The sequence below is a fragment of the Choloepus didactylus genome, chromosome 2 (genome assembly GCF_015220235.1).
Source record: "Choloepus didactylus isolate mChoDid1 chromosome 2, mChoDid1.pri, whole genome shotgun sequence".
Lineage (NCBI taxonomy): Eukaryota > Metazoa > Chordata > Mammalia > Pilosa > Megalonychidae > Choloepus > Choloepus didactylus.
This window is the reverse complement of record NC_051308.1, coordinates 29,468,698-29,486,704: the sequence shown is the minus strand read 5'-3', so window position 1 is coordinate 29,486,704 and position 18,007 is coordinate 29,468,698. Positions and strand designations below refer to the sequence as shown.

Below are 18,007 nucleotides of genomic sequence, written 5' to 3'. Positions count from 1 at the left end.
AGGAAAAGAAGAAAAGGAAGTGTAAAATATGGAGAGATTTGAAGAAATGTGCTTTTTGGTGGCAAAGATACTTTGCATATTAAAAGTGAAAGTTGTGGCTCAGGAATTAAGGGCTTATCATAGTATTTATTTATTTTTAAATTTGCATATTCCTCAACAGTTTCCCAGCTAAATCTAGGAGGGAAATCAGTTTATTAAAAAACATAAATATTATACTTCAAATGAAACATAAATATTATACCTCAAATGAAAAAAATCTAAAAATATTTACTTACCATGGTTTTAGTACAGTATCCTAAGGCGATTTCATAGTGAAATTCTTTTTTTTCTTTTAATATTTTTGGGCCATTGGATTCCACAATCATATACAGTCCAAGGTTTTCTGGATAGACTATTTGAGCCCAAACTGACAGGTTTTCTCCCTTGTCCAAAAAGTAAAAAATCCTAAAAATATTATTATGAAATGCCATGTAGGGGCATGTATCCTTTGTTTTGAAAAATAAACTTTGTGCTTCCAATCCTAAGGGATATTCCTGGGTTTGTATTATGCCATTTTCATAAGCATATATGAGATATATATGACCAGCTGTATTCAAGGCAATTGATGATTTTATATTCTTATTCATCCATCTATGTAGCTTTATTGCCTGGTCAATATTAATCTTGGAATAAAACATTATATTATTTTCCATTTTTGCCACAATATTCCCAAAATAATCTGGAAAAAAGAAAGAATAGTTTATATTATTCTGAGTAACCACAAATCCATGTTAAGTGCACTTTTAACCAAAATAATTTCCTTTAAAATGAGTACTTATATACTTTGAGAAAATTATAGACTGTACAGACAGAAACCCATAACTTTATACTAAGTTGGAGAACTCTATCGCTTCAGAGTAGAACAGTTATCTTCCTGGCTATTTTTCCATATTCAAGATAAGCTTGATAGGAATGGTATTTTTAGCAAACGCAGGAATGAAGAAATGTAAGGTAGAATAAAGCATGGCCCATCTTTTCAGGTTCACTTTTAGTAGATAATATCATCAATTGTCTCCCCTTCACAGAGTAGTCTGCCTATGTTATAAACGGTCATAGAGGGGTTTGTTAACTTATTTGATTCTGTTGCCATATCTTTAAAATGAACATTTAGACTAGTTGATTTCAGGGCTTTCTTTCCAGATATGACATTCTCTGTGTAAAGCTTTGGGATATACTTTCCGCAATTTTCAAAAAAGTATCACTTGGAGAGGACTAGCTGAAAGGAAGAAGGTAAATTCATTGAGTTAGAGAGGTTCAGAATATATTGTGCTTCCATGTTTTAAATTTGGGATCTGAATAAATCACTAACATTTTCACAGATTACCATAAGTTATATTCTAATAAAACTTATCTAAATTACAAATGTATGCAGTAGATCACAAGATGGAAGGGAAGGAAGATGTGGGTAGATGTCATCATAAACTATATCTCTTTGTTGAATAAAAAAATTGTGAAAGAATACATACAGTATGTATATAAATTTAAACCTCTCTAAACAAAACAATATACAGGTGTTTTTGGATATGTGTATATGAAGTAAACAAGTAACCATATAAAACAAGGATATAATGCTGCTATGAACATTGGTGTACAAGTACCTGTTTAAGACCCTGTTTTCACATTCTTTGGATATATATCCAGGAGTGGTAATTCTATAAACTTTCTGAGGATTCAGTCACCATATTGCTTTCCAGAACGACTGCAACATTTTACATTCCCACCAAAAATGTACTAGAATTCCAATTTCTCCACATCCTCTACAACACTTGTTATTTTCCATTTTTAAAATAATAGCTATCCTTGTGTGTGTGAAGTGGCATCTCATTGTGGTTTTGCTTTGCATTTCCCTAATGGCTAATGATGTTGAGCATCTTTTCATATGCTTATTCAACATTTGTATATCTTTTTAGGAAAAATACCTGTTCAAGTACTTTTCCAGTTTTAAAATTGTATTATTTGTCTTTTTGTCATTGAGTTTAGGAGTTCTTTATGTATCCTGGATATTAAACCCTTATCAGGTACGTTATTCCTAAATATTTTCTCCCATTCTGTAGGTTATCTTTGTACTTTCTTGATAATATCTTTGATGCACAATACTTTTTAATTTTGATGAACTCCAAGCTTTCTATTTTTTTCTTTGATTGATTGCGCTTTTGGTGTCATGTCTAAGAATCCATTGCCTAATGCAAAGTTATGAATCCTTTCCCCTATATTTTCTTCTAAGGGTCTCATGGTTTTAGCTTTTGTGTTATTTTGTTGGTCCATATTGAGTTAATTTTTATATGGTATGAAGTAGGAGTCCAACTTTATTCTTTTCTTTATTTATTAATAATTTTTTGTTAAAAAAGTTGTAGATTTACAGAAATATATAAAATATGGAGTCCCCATATATCACTCTATTATTAACACCATGCAGTAGTAAAGCACATTTGTTATATAATTTTGATCTTTTAAAATTTATTGAGACTTGCTTTGTGACCCAACATGTGGTCTATCCTGGATAATTATCCATAAGCACTTAAGAACAATGTATATCCCTTGTTGTTGTGTGCAATGTTCTATAAATATTTGTTAAGTCTAGTTTGTTTATCATTTTATTCAAAATCACTGCTTCCTTATTGATTTTCTGTCCATTTATGAGAGTGGTATATTGAAGACTCCAACTACTATTGTAGAAGTGTCTACTTCTCCCTTCAGTTTTGTTGGTGTTTGCCTCATGTATTTTGGGGCATTCTGGCTTGGTGCATAGATATTTATGATTGTTATGTCTTTTTGATTGTTTCTTCTATTAATACATAGTGTCCTTCTTTGTATTTTTTAATTGTTTACATTTGAAGTCTACTTTGTCTGATATTAGTATAGCTACCCGCACTCTTTTCTGATTGTTGTTTGCATGAAATACCTTCTTCGAACCTTTCACTTTCATCCTGTTTTATCCTTGGGTCTTAAGTGAGTGACTTGTAGAAGCATATAGATGGATCCTGTTTTTTTCATCCACTCTGCCAATCTATGTCTTTTTTTTTTTTTAATCTATGTCTTTTATTTGGGGGAGTTTAAGCAAATAACATTTAATGTGGTTACAGTAAAGGCAGTACTTTCTTCAACCATTTTTTTTCTTTTGGAGTTTATATTTCACATATTATTTTTTTCTTTCTTTTTACCCTTTTAGTTGCTCTTTCTGCTAATCTTCATTTCTACAGTCTTCTCCAGACTTCTTTCTCCTGTCTTTTCCTATCAGCCTGTAGCACTCCCTTTAGTATTTTTTGTAGAGGAGGTCTCCTGTTCACAGACTCTCTCAGTGTCTGTTGTCTGAAAATATTTAAAACTCTCCCTCATTTTTGAAGGACAGTTTTGCCAAATATAGAATTCTTGGTTGGTAATTTTTCTCTTTGAGTATCTTGAATATATCATACCCTGCCTTTTTGCCTCCATGGTTTATGCTGAGAGATCTGCTCTTAGTCTTAACAAGCTTCCCTTTTATGTGATGGATTGCTTTTTTCTTACTGTTTTCAGAATTCCCTGTCTTTGACATTTGACAATCTGATTAGTAAGTGTCTTGTAGTAGATCTATTTGGATCAGTTCTGTTTAGGGTATGCTGCATTTCTTGGACCTGTAATTTTATGTCTTTCATAAGAGCTGGGAAATTTTCATTGATTATTTCCTCTATTATTTTTTCTGCCCCCTTTCCCTTCTTTCTTATTCTGGGACACCTATAACACATATATTCATGTGCTTCATATTGTCATTCATGTCCCTGAAACCCAGCTCATATTTTTCCATTCTTTTCCCAATCTGTTCTTTTGTGTGTAGAATTTCAGATGTATGTCCTGTCCTGTAGTTCACTGATCCTTTCTTCTGCCTCTTCAAGTCTGCTGTTGTATGTCTTCACTGTGTTTTTTCATCTCTTCTATTGTGCCTTTCATTCCCATAAGTTCTGTCATTTGTTTTTTCAAGCTTTCAAGTTCTTCTGTATGGACACCCTGTGTCTTCTTTATATCATTTATCTCTTTTGCTGCATTTTCTTTTAATTCATTGATTTGATTTAGAAGATTTGTTTGACCATCTTTAATTAGTTGTTTCAACTCCTGTATCTCAGTTGAGATTTTTTTTTTTTTTCCTTTGATTGGGCCATATTTTTCATGTTTCCTGGTGTGACTCATGATTTTTTTTGCTGTCTAGGCATCTGATTTCCTTGACTAGTTTATTCTGGAGGTCATTTTCTCTCTTTTGCCTAGGGTTTTCTTGTTGGTTGTCTTTGATCTCTATCTGTTCTTTGTTTCTCTTGCTGGCCAGTTGTCAGATTGAATTTGTCCCCCAGTCTCTCCCCAAAACTCAGGCACCCACAGCAGCCTGCCTTGGGGATGGGAGGTAGGCAATGGGCACCCCAACAAGTTCACTGTGTGTTGTAAAACAAATCTGTGAGCTTCCAGTGGTGCTCTGTTTTTCCCTGGCCAGCAAGATCTGGGTTTGTTTTAGAGCCATGCTTTAACAGTTCATCCATATTTCTCATCCACAAAAGGGCCAGGTTTCTGTGCCAGGGTTGTAGACCAGCTCCTGTGGTCCTAAGAAATGGTCTGGAGCGTCTTTTTAAAAGTCTTTCAATTGCCTTGCACCTTCCAGTCTGTCCAGCAGATGGTGTTGTTTGGCAACTTAATCATCCTCAGAAGATGCTTTGCTTCTGTGTATAGGCTGTGTTTGCACAGGTGAGCTGAAACTGGGATTCCTATGCCCTCACTTTGGTGGCCAAAATATGGCTTGATGTGGAGTTGTGACCCCCCCCTACATCTGTGGCAGAGAACTCCCCCAGCTGACCCAGTCCTCCAGCCATCCCTCAGGCAAGGAAATGGCCACCTGCTGCTGCTTCCCTTGGTGGTGGTGGTGGGGTTATCATACCCAGGGCTGGAAACACAGTCTCTCTCCCTGTTTTCTCAGACTCTTGGTCCCTCACCCTCCTGGGCCTTGAAATGCCCTCCCCTGTCCCCCAGGTCCTCAAATGGTGGGGGTATGTCTCACTGCTGTGAGAGATTTTATAGTCTGTGTCCCCGGTGGGTGGGGTCCCATCTGCTGTTTCTTTGCCTTTCCCAGGTTGGGACTGAGGGAGGGAGGGGAGGGGACTGGGTGATCTGGGATGGAAGATTCCTACCTGATATTTCTTCTCTTCAATTTGGCAATTGCAGGGTCCTTCTCCAGTCTATATCCTCCTCCAGAGTTCTGAACAATTCAGAATTGTCCTTTTCTTCACTGAATTTCTGGAGAGAAGTTTTCCATAGATGTTTACGTCACCATGTTAATGATGTCACCCCAGCACATTTGTTATAATTCATGAAAGAACATTTTTGTAATTGTACTATGAACCATAGTTCATCATTTACTATAGAGTTCATTGTATGGTACAGTCCTATATTTTTCTTTCTTTCTTTTTTCTTTTTTTAATTTGTTCTTTCAGTGGTTTGATTGCTTTTGGTTTCTTCTTCTTTTTTTTAATTCAATTTTATTGAAATATATTAATATCCTGTGTTTTTTCTTTTAATTTTTTATTCCAGTAACATATATATGACCTAAAATTTCCTCCTTTTAACCACATTCACAAATAAAATTTAGTACTATTAATTATATTCACAATGTTGTGCCAGCATCATTACTTTCATTACTAAGACTTTCCAATAAGCCCAATAGAAATTCTGTATAATTTAAGCATTAACTCTTCATTTCCTACCCCCAGTGCAGCCCCTGGTAACCTACATTCTAGATTCTGACTCTGAATTTGCTTATTTTAATTATTTCATTTCAGTGAGATCATACAATATTTGTCCTTTTGTGTCTGGCTTATTTCACTCAACATGATGTCTTCAGGTTTCATCCATTGATCCATTGATGTCTTCTGATTCATTGCATGAATTCATTGCATGAATCAGAACTCTGTTCCTTTTTAATGCTGAATAATATTCCATTTTATGTATATACCACATTGTGTTTATCCATTCATCAATTAATGGACACTTGTGTTGCTTCCATCTTTTGACAATTGTGAATAATGTTGCTATGAATATTAATGTGCATATATCTGTTCAAGTCCCTGCTTTCAGTTCTTTTAGGTATATACCTAGGGGTTGTATTGCCAGGTCATATGGTAATTCTATACTTAGCTTTCTGAGGAACTGCCAAACTGTCTTCCCCAACAGCTGCACCATTTTACATTCCCACCAGCAATGAGTAGGTCTTCCTATTTCTCACATCCTCTCCAATACTTGTAATTCTGTTTTTTTTTTTTTTAATATTAGTCATTCTCGTGGGTGTTAAATGGTATCTCATTGTGGTTTTGATTTTAATTTCCCTAATAGCTAATGATGTTGAGCATCTATTCATGTGCTTTTTTGCCATTTGTATATCTTCTTTGGGTAACTGTCTGTTTCAGTCTTTTGCCCACTTTTAAATTGAGTTGTTTGTCTTTTTATTGTTAAATTGTAGGATTTCTTTATATATTCTGGATGTTAATTCCTTATTGGTTATGGAGTTTCCAAATATTTTTTCCCATTGAGTAGGTTGTCTTTTCACTTTTGTGACAAAAACCTTTGATGCACAAACGTTTTCCTTTTCTGAGAAGGTCCCATTTATGTTTCCCTCATGTCATTTGGAGCACTGAGGTTAGGTGCATAGATATTTATGACTTTTATTTATTCTTAGTGAGTGACTCTTTTATTAATATATAGTGTCCTTTGTCTCTAGTAACAGCTTGTTACTTAAAGTCTATTTTGTTCGATATTAATATAGCTATCTCAGCTCTTTTTGGTTACTATTTGCATGGATTATCTTTATCCTTTCACTTTAAACCTATCTCTTTGTTCTAAGGTGAGTCTCTTGTAAGCAACATATCATTGCATTGTACTTTTTTAATCCACTCTGCCAATCTGTGACTTTTGATTGAGGAGTTTAATCTATTAATATTCAGTGTTATTACTATAAAGACAGTAGTTACTTCAGCCATTTTGTCATTTGGTTTTTATATGTCATACATTTTCATCTTTCTTTTCCTTTGTTGCTGCCTTCTTTATTGTATAATCAATCTTTTGTGATGTATCTGATTCCTTGCTCATTTCTGTTTCTGTATATTTTTAACACATTTTCTTTGTGGTTACCCTGAGGTTTTTATTATAGAACCTACATCTACAACCTACGAATTTGAAAAGATAGCAATGTAGCTTCAATGGCATACACATTCTCTGCTCCCATATCCCTCCATTTACCTTCTTTAAATTGTTTTGTCCCATATTACCTCTTTATATTTTGCATGTCCATTACCGGAAAATATGACTTTTTCCTGCTCAATTGTATTCTCTTGCAAGAATTAAAGAGTAGAGTTATATATTGAGGATTCGGTACTACAGGGTTTTGCATTTACCTATGCAGCTACCTTTACTGAAGATCTTTGCTTCTTCACACTATTGAAGCCACTCTTTCTTGTCTTTTCCTTTCAACCTGAAGAACTCCCTTTAGTAATTCTTCAGGGCAGATATTTTGGTGATGAAATCTCTCAGTTTCTGTTTATCTGTGAAAATTTTAAACTCGTCCTTATTTTTGAAGGACAGTTTTGCCTGATAAAGAATTTTTGACTGGCAGTTTTTCAGTAACTTAAATATACCATACCTTTGCCTTCTTGCTTCCATGTTTTCTGATGAGAAATTGGCACTTATTGAGGATGCCTCATATGTGACAAATCACTTTTCTCTTGATGCTTTCAGAATTCTCTCTTTGTCTTTGGCATTTGACATTCTTATTCATCTGTGTCTTGGAGTAGGTGTATTAGAGTTCATTCTGTTTGGAGTACGGTGTGCTTCTTGGGCATATAGATTTATATCCTCCATAAGAGTTAAGAAATTTTGGGGCCATTATTTCCTCACATATTCTTTCTGCCCCTTTCCCCTTGTCTTCATCTTCTGGGGCACCCATGATGCTTATGTTTGTATGTGTCATGCTCTCACTCATGTCTCTGAGACACTGCAACATTTTCTATTCTTTTTTCTCTTTGTTTTTCTGACTGTATGATTTCAATTGTCCTGTCTCTTAGTTCACTGAATTCTTTCTTCTGCCTGTTCAATTCTGCTTTTGTATGCCTCTAGTGTATTTGTAATCTCTATTATCATGCCTTTCATCTCCATAATTTCTGTTGTTTCTTTATAAATGTTCTAATTCTTCTTTTTTGCTCACTCATTGTCTTCTTAATATCCTTTAGCTCTGTATCCACAATTAATTTATTTCTATCTATAACTTCCTTTATCTCCTTGAATTTAGGTGATTTGTTTGAACTTTTGATTAGTTATTCCAAATTCTGTGTCTCCTCTGAAGTTTCAATTTGTTTCCTTGACTGAGCTATACCTTCCTGTTCCCGTGTGGCTTGTAATTTCTTGTTGATATCTGGCCATCTGATTATTTTGATATGTTAACTTGGGAGTTCAGTTTCTCCCTCTTGCCTAAGGTTTTATTATTGATTGCCTTTGTGTCAAGGCTCTTTGATGTTTGGTCCAACTTATTCTAGAACTTTAGAGTAGCCTGTGTGTAACTGTTCAAATTTTCTCAGCTCTTCTGTAAATGATTCTTGCCCTCAATATGCAGTATAACTTTTTTAAAATTGCCCTTGTTTTGTGCAATTGTTTCACCTCCAAGAGAAAGCTTCCTTTCCTCTGCTCCTTCTTTGGGAAATTTGATGTGTTCTGTTCATTTCTGTGCAGAAAAATTTCCCTGGATCCTATGGTTTGTTTAAGTCCTCACCCTCACTCAGTGTTCCCTTTTCATTACTCTTTTCATTTCTGGGATCTGTCCTGTTTTACAGCAGTTTATTGTCACCCCCCTGCCTTTTTCCTTTCATGAGGCTTTTCTGCCTCTGTTTTCCCCCCATTTGGATATTCTAGCCCAGTGAGCCAGATGGTGTCAATCCATAAAGGTCCATTTTGCATTTAGGTGGTCAAGCAAACAGGGACTGGACTGAATGTGTGCACCTCTTGCCAACAGTTCTTCCCTGGTCTCTCTTTTCCCTGGGTGCACTTTGATATGTGTCACTCCTCAGCCACTTGTGTTCTACCTTGGGTCTCTGTGCCTGGATATGTGTGTAGTTGTAAACTCTCTGCTGTGAGTGGCTCTATGATCGGCATCTGAGGCAGGAGGGACATGGGCCAGCTGCCTCTGTGTGACTGAGGAGGTGCGCAGGACTGAGTGTGGGGGAGGGCTCCAGATTGATGGGTGTAGGATGTGCTTTTGGCATCTTTTCTTCAATTCAGCATTTGTGGGTTACTTCTTCAGTCTCTATCGTACTTCAGAGATCCAAACAAATGAGATTTGTCCTTTTATTAGTTGATTCTGAGGGTATACTTTTCCAGGGAATGTCTTACATCATTGCCATGTTGAAGTCTTTTGTAAGTGGATAAACGGTTTTCCCAACAACATTTGTTGAACACTATTCTTTCCCCTTTGCGTGTACTTGGCCCCCTTGTTGAAGATCAGTTGGCCATAGATGAGTGGATCTATTTCTGGACTTTCAATTCTATTCCATTTGTCTATTTGTCTGTCCCTGTGCCAGTGCCATACTGTTTTGATTATTGTATTTTTGTAGTACACTTTTAAATTTGGGAGAGTGAGTCTTCCAACTGTTTTCTGAATTCTTAAATCTTCATTTTCTACTGGCTGTCTTCCATCAGCACATAGACTTGCTCAAGTCTCTCCTAGTTAAAAATGAATTGGAAAAAAAAATCCTCTTTTGAACCCATACACTGCTGTATTTTATTCTCCACAATCACAGACTAACTCTTTGAACTAATTATCTTTATTCACTGTTTTACATTCTTCCTTATTTTTCACCAACTTACAAACTACTAAAATCTGTTATTTGCTCCGACCCCTTCATTGAAATTGCTCTTTTCAAGGTCACTGATGACTGCCATGTTGCTAAATGTGTAGGGCTTTTTCAAAGCTTATCAGCATCATCCAACATCATAGATTCCTCTTTCCTACTTAGAACATTCTCTTCTCTATGCTCTTATGGCACCCTCCTAATTTTCCTATTGATTTTACCACCCAAATCTGCTTAAATATACCTTAATTCTTTCAATTCTGACTGTTGTTGCCATTATCAATATTTATCTAAATTACTGAGGAAGACTTTAATCCTCCAGTTGTATTATTCGCCAATCTCCCATTTCCCCAAATTCTATTCTACATACTGTAATGAGAATTATCTTTTTAAAATTCAAATTTTCTTGTATCATTCCTTCATTAAAAACTGTTTAATGACTCACATTATCCTAAGGAAAATGTTCAAATTGCTTCATGATATGACCCCTCTTTTCTTTAGCCAGGCATGTTTCTTGCCATTTTTCATTTTGCATTCTACTATCTGGTCATACAGAACTAATTTTAGTTCCATAAACTTGCATTGCTCTTTCCTACCTCTGCATCCTTGCACCTGCTGTTTTCTTGACCTGGAATCCTACCTCAACTCTCATCTCAACTGGTGACCTCATTTTTCTAGCATATACTTTCCCCATGTTTCAGTTTAGAAGTCATTTCCTCCATTATAGTGGGAGGAAATAGTTTCCTGATCCTATAAATCTGAAATAGATGGGCCTTCTGTAGCTCTCATAGCCAATCACACTGCTTATTTAAAACACTATTAAATGATCTTTGGATTAAATAGCAAATTAAGATTAACATTAGAAATGAGTTTTAAAAATAAGGACAATAAAAATACTATAAATAAAATTTTGTGGGATGCAGCTAAAGCCATACAGAGAGAAATTCATAGCTTTAAAAGCCCTTGTTCATAGCTTTAAATGCTAGAAAGCAAGAAAAACTGAATATAAATGAACTAACCATTCAACTTAAGAAGCAAGCAACTGAGCACCAAAGAAAGCAGAAGTGAACAATCAATAAAGACCAAAGCAGAAATTAAGGAATTAAATTAAAAAAAAGAGAAGGAAATGGATATGATAAATAAAACCAAGAGCTCTTTTCTAAAATAAAAGAAAAACAAAACAAAACAAAACCTCTAAAAATGATAAATCTCTTGCAAGCCAAACTAAGGGGAGAAAGGCACAAACAACATTATAAATGAAAATGAGAATTACAGGTAGATAAGAAAATTAATATTAAAATGTTAAACCATGGCAAATAAATTAGAAAAATATAGATAAAATGGATGATTTCCTATGAAAATGACAGACTTCCAAAATTAACTAAGGGGAGATGGAATACTGAATAGACTAATTAGAGAAAATCAAAATAATGAGTGAAGAGATAAAACATGCGTGGTTGGGAAGAACCAATATTGCAAATACACCATCATCTATTCAACAAATATTTACTGAATACCTACTATGGCAAGATACTGTTCTAGGTACTTGGGATATGTCAGTGAAAAAACAGAGAAAGATCCCTTTCTTGGGTAGACTACATTCCAGCAGAGGAGGCAGCCAATAAACATGAAAATAAGTAAATGATAAATGTGTTAGATGTTTAAAGCTGTAGTAATGAAACAATATGGAACAGATGCAGATGAGTGGAAAGAAAGAATAGCCTAGATACAGACCTCTGTTTATGTGAAGAATAAATATGTAACAAAGATGGCATTTGAATCAGTTGGGCAAAAGGAATAGTTAATAAAAGAATGATGAAGGCAATATCAGCTTCTCATTAAAAAATAAAATAAAATAAACAATAAAAATAGATCCCCTTTGAAATGTTCTTTTATTGTATGTTTGTTTTCTTTTTAACTTTTTTTTCATACAGTTGATTTAAAAAAGACGGGAAAGTTAAAAAAAAAAAAAAAAGAAAAAAAAAGAAAAACAAGGAAAAAATAGATCCCTAACTCGTATTAAACATAATTCCAGATGAATTAAAGACCTAAACATAAATTGTAGAATTATAGAAATAATAAAAGAAAACACACGGTAAAGATTTCATAATTGGAAAGAACTTTCAAATTGTGATATTACATCAGAAATCACAGATAAAAATAGTAAAAAATTTGACTTCATAAAAATACAAATTCTAAATAGGAAACTTCCTCCAAAAATGTACAGGAAATTACACACTAAAGAAAATATCTTTAATACATGTCATATATGGTTATTATGCACTATAAATAAAGAACATATCAGTAAGAAAATAGAAAAACAACCAAATGCAAAAATATCTTGGTATGAATAGATAATTCATAGAAGGATATGGACAATAAACATGAAATTAGATACAACCTCTAATTATAAAAGAAATGTGTAATCAAAGGAAAAGTGCACATTTTTCTCCATACTATTGGTAAATGTTTAAACAATCATATGAAAGCATGCCTTTTCAAATACTTTTGGGGGCATGAGTTTAGACTGTGACAACCTTTGCAGGAGAGCAATTGGGAAAGATTTATCAAACTTTTGAATGTTCATAACCTCTAACCCAGGAATTCTATATATATCTAGTATTTTTTAATTAAAGAAACAGTTGTACAAATGTACTCTATACATATATATATATGCATACATGTACCTATTGAAGCATATTCACTGCATTATTTGTAATACCAAAAAAACCTGAAGCCTAAGTATCTGTCCATACCCATTAGTTAAATAAACAATGGTGTGCTTAGAGAGTGGGACATTATGCAGCAGTTAAAATGGTGTTAGCTTTATATGTATTATATATTATATATTTCCCATTATATTTTGTATTTCTAAAAATTGAACAAATTCATAAGAACTTGCTATTGTAGTGGTTATATTTGAGGAATGGGAATAGTGAAGGCTGAGGGCTTTTGACTTCATGCCTAATATACTAGTATAACATTCAAACTTGGAATTTAAGGTCCTCTAAAATCTATCCCTAAAATGTCATTTTAATCTTACTTCCTTAACACTGTGGCCAATAGTCTTCTAAAACTACAAATACAATCCTTATTCTCTCTTGCTTAACACTTTTAAAATTACTCTTGACAAGACCCGTTTCCATGGAAAGTTTGATTAGAATGAATTCAAAAGAGGAAAGAAGGAAAAGTGAAACTCAGCAATACTTAGTATTTTGTTGCCAAGGAAAGCAGAAAAATTGAATAGTTGGGAGTTGAAGGGTGACTGGAGTCAAGAAAGAATGATTACAAAATTCAATGGTAATTCTCTTAAATTTCATGGTTCATTTATCTCCTATTTAGATTCTTTGAGGATCAAGCTTTGTATTTCTTTACATTTCTGTAATGTCTAATAGACTGTCTTAAGAACAATATGATCAAGAATAACTGTAATTAATTGAAGGTTTACCACCTGGCAACCATTGTTCTAAGCATAATATATACAACCCCATATCTAATCAACCCAACAGTCCTATATCATAGATTAGAAAACTGAAGGTTAGAGAGGTTAAATGATCTTTTCATAGATTTGAATCTAAATCCCCTACACCATACCACCTCCCACACTAAACATACATATATAAGTTGCTTAGCATCTGTTGATTGACCAAAGAGCACCTCTAAAAAAAAGAACTTTAAATTGCCATTTTTCTATATAAGATTATAGCTATTAGTTGAATATAAGATCTATCCATTTTTAAATGGTAAAAAATGCATCATTAGCTATCAAAAGCACCACTTAGTAATATATTTTAAATCACTGGCTATGGCTTCATAAGGAAGGTATCTATTAGGAATTCTAGAATATTATGTAGAATGAGAATTCCTCACCTATAAAAACTTCATGAATAGTGCTATTCTCTGATAATCTTGATAGATTTCCATTTTCTGTAGGTGTTTGAAAAACTCCAGAAACTGTGAAATTATAATAACTGTAGTACATCCTATGTTTGTCCCACAGTACTAATTCTGGAATTGCTGAATATAGAAAACGTAAAGCTAAAAAACTGTCAATAGGGACATCTAATGTAAAGTCTTGGCACACCCACTCTTCTGAATCTTCATTATATGTCACTAGGTAAATTTTTTTGTTGGAAGTACATGTGACACAGTAACTTAATAACAATGCAATTTCCAAAGGGTGTGCTGTATATTCCACATTGTGTATAGTCAGAGTAGCAGTTGGTGATAGATCAAGAAGATTTCTCAATTCTTTAGTAGTTACTATTTTCACAAATGCAACAGAAGGATACCCAAGGTAAACTTCATTTTCTGTCCAGATTGCCAAGGTGCTTCTTCTTCCTTTAGACTGTGACAAAATTGAAAATAATTAGATAAATCTTTGATTTTTAGGGCCAGTTCTAACAATTCCTGTCTTCTAATTTTCTAAATTTAAAAACAAAAGGTAGTAACTATTAAGGTTTAAGTCTGTTTTAGCATACTTCTGAATCAACACCAGGCGTAGAAATATATATATACCATAAAAATACATTATTCTAGTAATTTTATTCTTTCATATATTATGTCTCCATCAGTAGGGATAATAAATATTAATTCCCTTTTAAATTCTCAGAGAGCATCAGCCTTCTCTTTCCTTATGTATGTGTCCACTCTAGAGGAATGCCATTCAGAGATTGTTGTGTCTGAGATTCAGTGGGCCTAATTTCATTTAGAGAGCCAGTGCCCCTCTTCTCACCGATCTCCCCCTCCCCAACCATTTCTAATTCTAGTAATGTAATTAATATGTCCATCACAATCAAAAGGAATAGTCTTCTGAGCACATCCTGTATCCCTAACTTAATGTACAAATATTGAGTCTATAAACAAGCAGGATGTAGGCAGATATCAAACTGATAACCAAAGAAAGAGACAATTTAGGGCAAAAAACATTTTAATAAATGAAGAATCAATTAAAGTCTAAAGTTTATGTTGGTTTACAGATTTGCTAGAAATGAGTGAAACAATAGTCATAGGGGAAATAGGTTAGAAACAATCATTTAAACAACCTTTGAGATTAGGATCTAGAATGTCATAGTAAACTGTCACTCTTACCCTACCAACCAAAACAAGGCCAATAAGCAAGAAAACTGAGTTTTTCTTGGTTAGCACCAGAGAGCTAATAACCAAAAGGAACTAAGTCCATAAAATGATAAACTTTCTATAGAAGAGACTCATAGCTATTCCCATTCTTGGCACAGGGATGGGAGAAGGAATCCATTAAAGATAGGAGTAAGGAGAAATTAGCCAAAATTTTAGCAAACCTTTAAGGGCCACATGTTGGCTAGCATGCACAGGAGAATGCCCAGGAGTCCCAGGCACAGAGCGATTCTTCCTTCCCCCACCCACGACTCATCCCCATGGAAAGGGTGCTTGGGCATAAGAGGGAAGACTTGGAGGAAGACAGGGGAGCAGAGGTATCCCTCTGCGGTATTCAGCGCCCCTCCCAATGGTAAGGCAATAGCCCGCTAAAGGCAGCGAGAGAGCAGGCAGCAGGGGAGGAGAGTTGAGAGAAAGCCATCTGAGGCCTTCTGTTTCTCAGGCTGCCATGGGCTGAGCTGGGTGGGAACACTGACAACCCCTCCATCTGATGCATCCTTGGCCTTTACCCTGAGTGTAAAATTGTCTCCCTGGCAAGACTGGAGACAGGGAAGCAAGAGGGAGGGAGGGAAGGAATGAGAGAGAGAATGAGAATGAGAATGTATTATCTCCCAAGGCCCGGAAAGCCAGGGGTAGATGAGAGGGAAAAGAATTCCTCAATGATCAAAAAGCTAAGCAGTAAAGTAGAGATAGGTCCTCCAGAGTATGGAAAGCTGATGACTCAGCCGTAAAGTAGGAAGAGTCCTCCAGAATCTTGCCAGTGCTGAGATCCCAAGCCTGGGTAAAGGAAAAGTAACTGATAAAAATGCTGAAGGATCTAGTGGAAAAGTTGGGTAGCACTGAGTGAAGATATGGGGAATTTCAGCTGAGATATAGAAACACTATTAAGAAGAACTAAATGGAAATGCTAGAAATTTGAAAAAACCAGTATATTAGAAATAAATTATTAGATGCATTTATTAGCAAATGGGAAAAGCAGGTGAAAGGATCAGTAAACTTAAAGATAGAGTAACACCAAGTATACAAACCAAAATACAAAGAAAAAACAGTGAAAAAAATAAACAGAGCATCTGGAATCTGTTAGACAGTACCAAATGTTCTATTATATGTGTATTGGAAGTCCCAGAAGGAGAGGAAAAATGGAATGGAGCACAAGAAATATTTGCAGAAATATTGGCTAAAGAACATTCCAAACTTAATGAGAATCAATCCAGAAATCTAATAAGCTGAATTGAACCTCAACAAGGATAAATAAAAGGGAACTATTTTGGCACATAATTAATTAAACTGTTGAAAATCAAAGATAAAGAACAAATCTTAAAAGTGGGTAGAGGGAAAAAAGACACATTATATACCTGATAACAATATTACAATAATGACTGACTTCCAACCACAAATGATGGAGGTCATAAGATAATAGAATGACATGTTTATAAATTGCTAAAACAATAATAAAAAATACCTCTCAACCTATAATTCTATATTCAGTGGAAAAATATCCTTCAAAAAGGAAGATGAAAAATAAAGACATTTTTATACAGACAAATGCTGAGAGAACTTGCACTACAAGAAATTAAGAAAAAAAGTCTTCAGACTGAAGAGAAATTAAACCGAGGAACTCCAGGTCTGCAGAGAGAAATAAAGCACACCTAGGAAGGCATTTATTAAAGACCTTTACTTTTCTTTTTCTTTCTTTCTTCTTTCTTTCTATCTCTCTCATCTATCTTTATGACAACTGACCCTTTAAAGCAAAAATATTAACAATGTATTGTGGGATTTATAGCAAATGTAGAAGTAAAATATGAGACAAAAATGCAAAGGGTGGGTGGGTATAAATGGAATTAAACAGTTACACTGTCATGAAGTACTATAATATTACTTGAAAATAAACTCTGCTATGTTAAAGATAGTTAATTTAAAGCCCAATGCAACCACTAAAAAAAACAGTATGATTTAAAATATCATAATCAACAAAGGAGATAACAAGGAAATAATAAAAATACATAATTCATCCAAAAAATACAAGTAAGAAAAAACAAAGGGACAAAGAACAAATGGCATACATAGAAAACAAATACCAAGATGGGAGACTTAAACCCAACATCAAAATAATTACATTAATTTGACTAAATACTCTGTGTTTTATTTTCCTAGGCTGCTTAAGCAAACACCATGGAATGGATTGGCTTAAACAATGGGAATGTATTTGCTCACGATTTTGAGGCTGGGAAAATGTCCAAACCAAGGCATCATCAAGGCGATGCTCTCTTCCCAAAGACTGTGGCGTTCTGGGCTGGTGATCCTTGGTTTCTCTGTCACATTGCAACCATATGGCAGCATTTCCTGGTCTCTCCAGGTTCCATTTCAGCTTCTGGCTACCTGTGTCTTTCTATCTCTTTGTGTGAATTTCATTCTTTTATAAAGGACTCTGGTAATAGGATTAAGAGCCCATCCTGATTGAGGTGGGTCACATCTTAACTGAAGAAACCTTATCAAAAGGTCCTACTTACTATGGGTTCACACCCACAGGAATGGATTAAATTTAAGAAAAGGCTTTTCTGGGGTACCTACAGCTCCAAATCACCACACTGCAGTGTAAAGGCAGAGATTGTCACACTGAATAAAAAGCAAGACCCAACTGTATGAGTCTATAAGAAAAACACCTTCAATATAAAGTGATAGATATCTTGATAGTGAATGAGTAGAAAAAAGTATACCATATACATACCAATCATAACAAAGCTATATTATTCTATATAAATAATTATATATAAATAAATATGTATTTATATAACTTATACATATAAATTACTTATGAATAAAATCACAATGAAATATGACTTCACAACCACTAAAAGGATTTAAATATAAAAGAATGGACACACTAACAGTTGGCATGATGTGGAACTACTAGGAAAAAAATGCTATAAATATTTTTATAATGTCTTAATTACTACAGCTTTATAATAAACTTCCTATGTGGTCAAAGA

General features: G+C 34.4%; 1 protein-coding gene across 9 annotated transcripts in view; it reads right to left on the bottom strand.

Moving 5' to 3' along the window:
* Window positions 1–18,007, bottom strand: part of CATSPERE (catsper channel auxiliary subunit epsilon) — a 244,006-nt gene that overhangs the window by 130,793 nt on the left and 95,206 nt on the right. For all 9 annotated transcript variants that reach the window (XM_037822416.1, XM_037822373.1, XM_037822378.1 and 6 more), the window contains 2 exons: window positions 13,752–14,229; window positions 276–718 (listed from right to left, as the gene is read on the bottom strand). In XM_037822416.1, coding sequence (XP_037678344.1) covers window positions 276–718; window positions 13,752–14,229 — 921 coding nt within the window. The remainder of the gene's footprint in view (window positions 1–275; window positions 719–13,751; window positions 14,230–18,007) is intronic.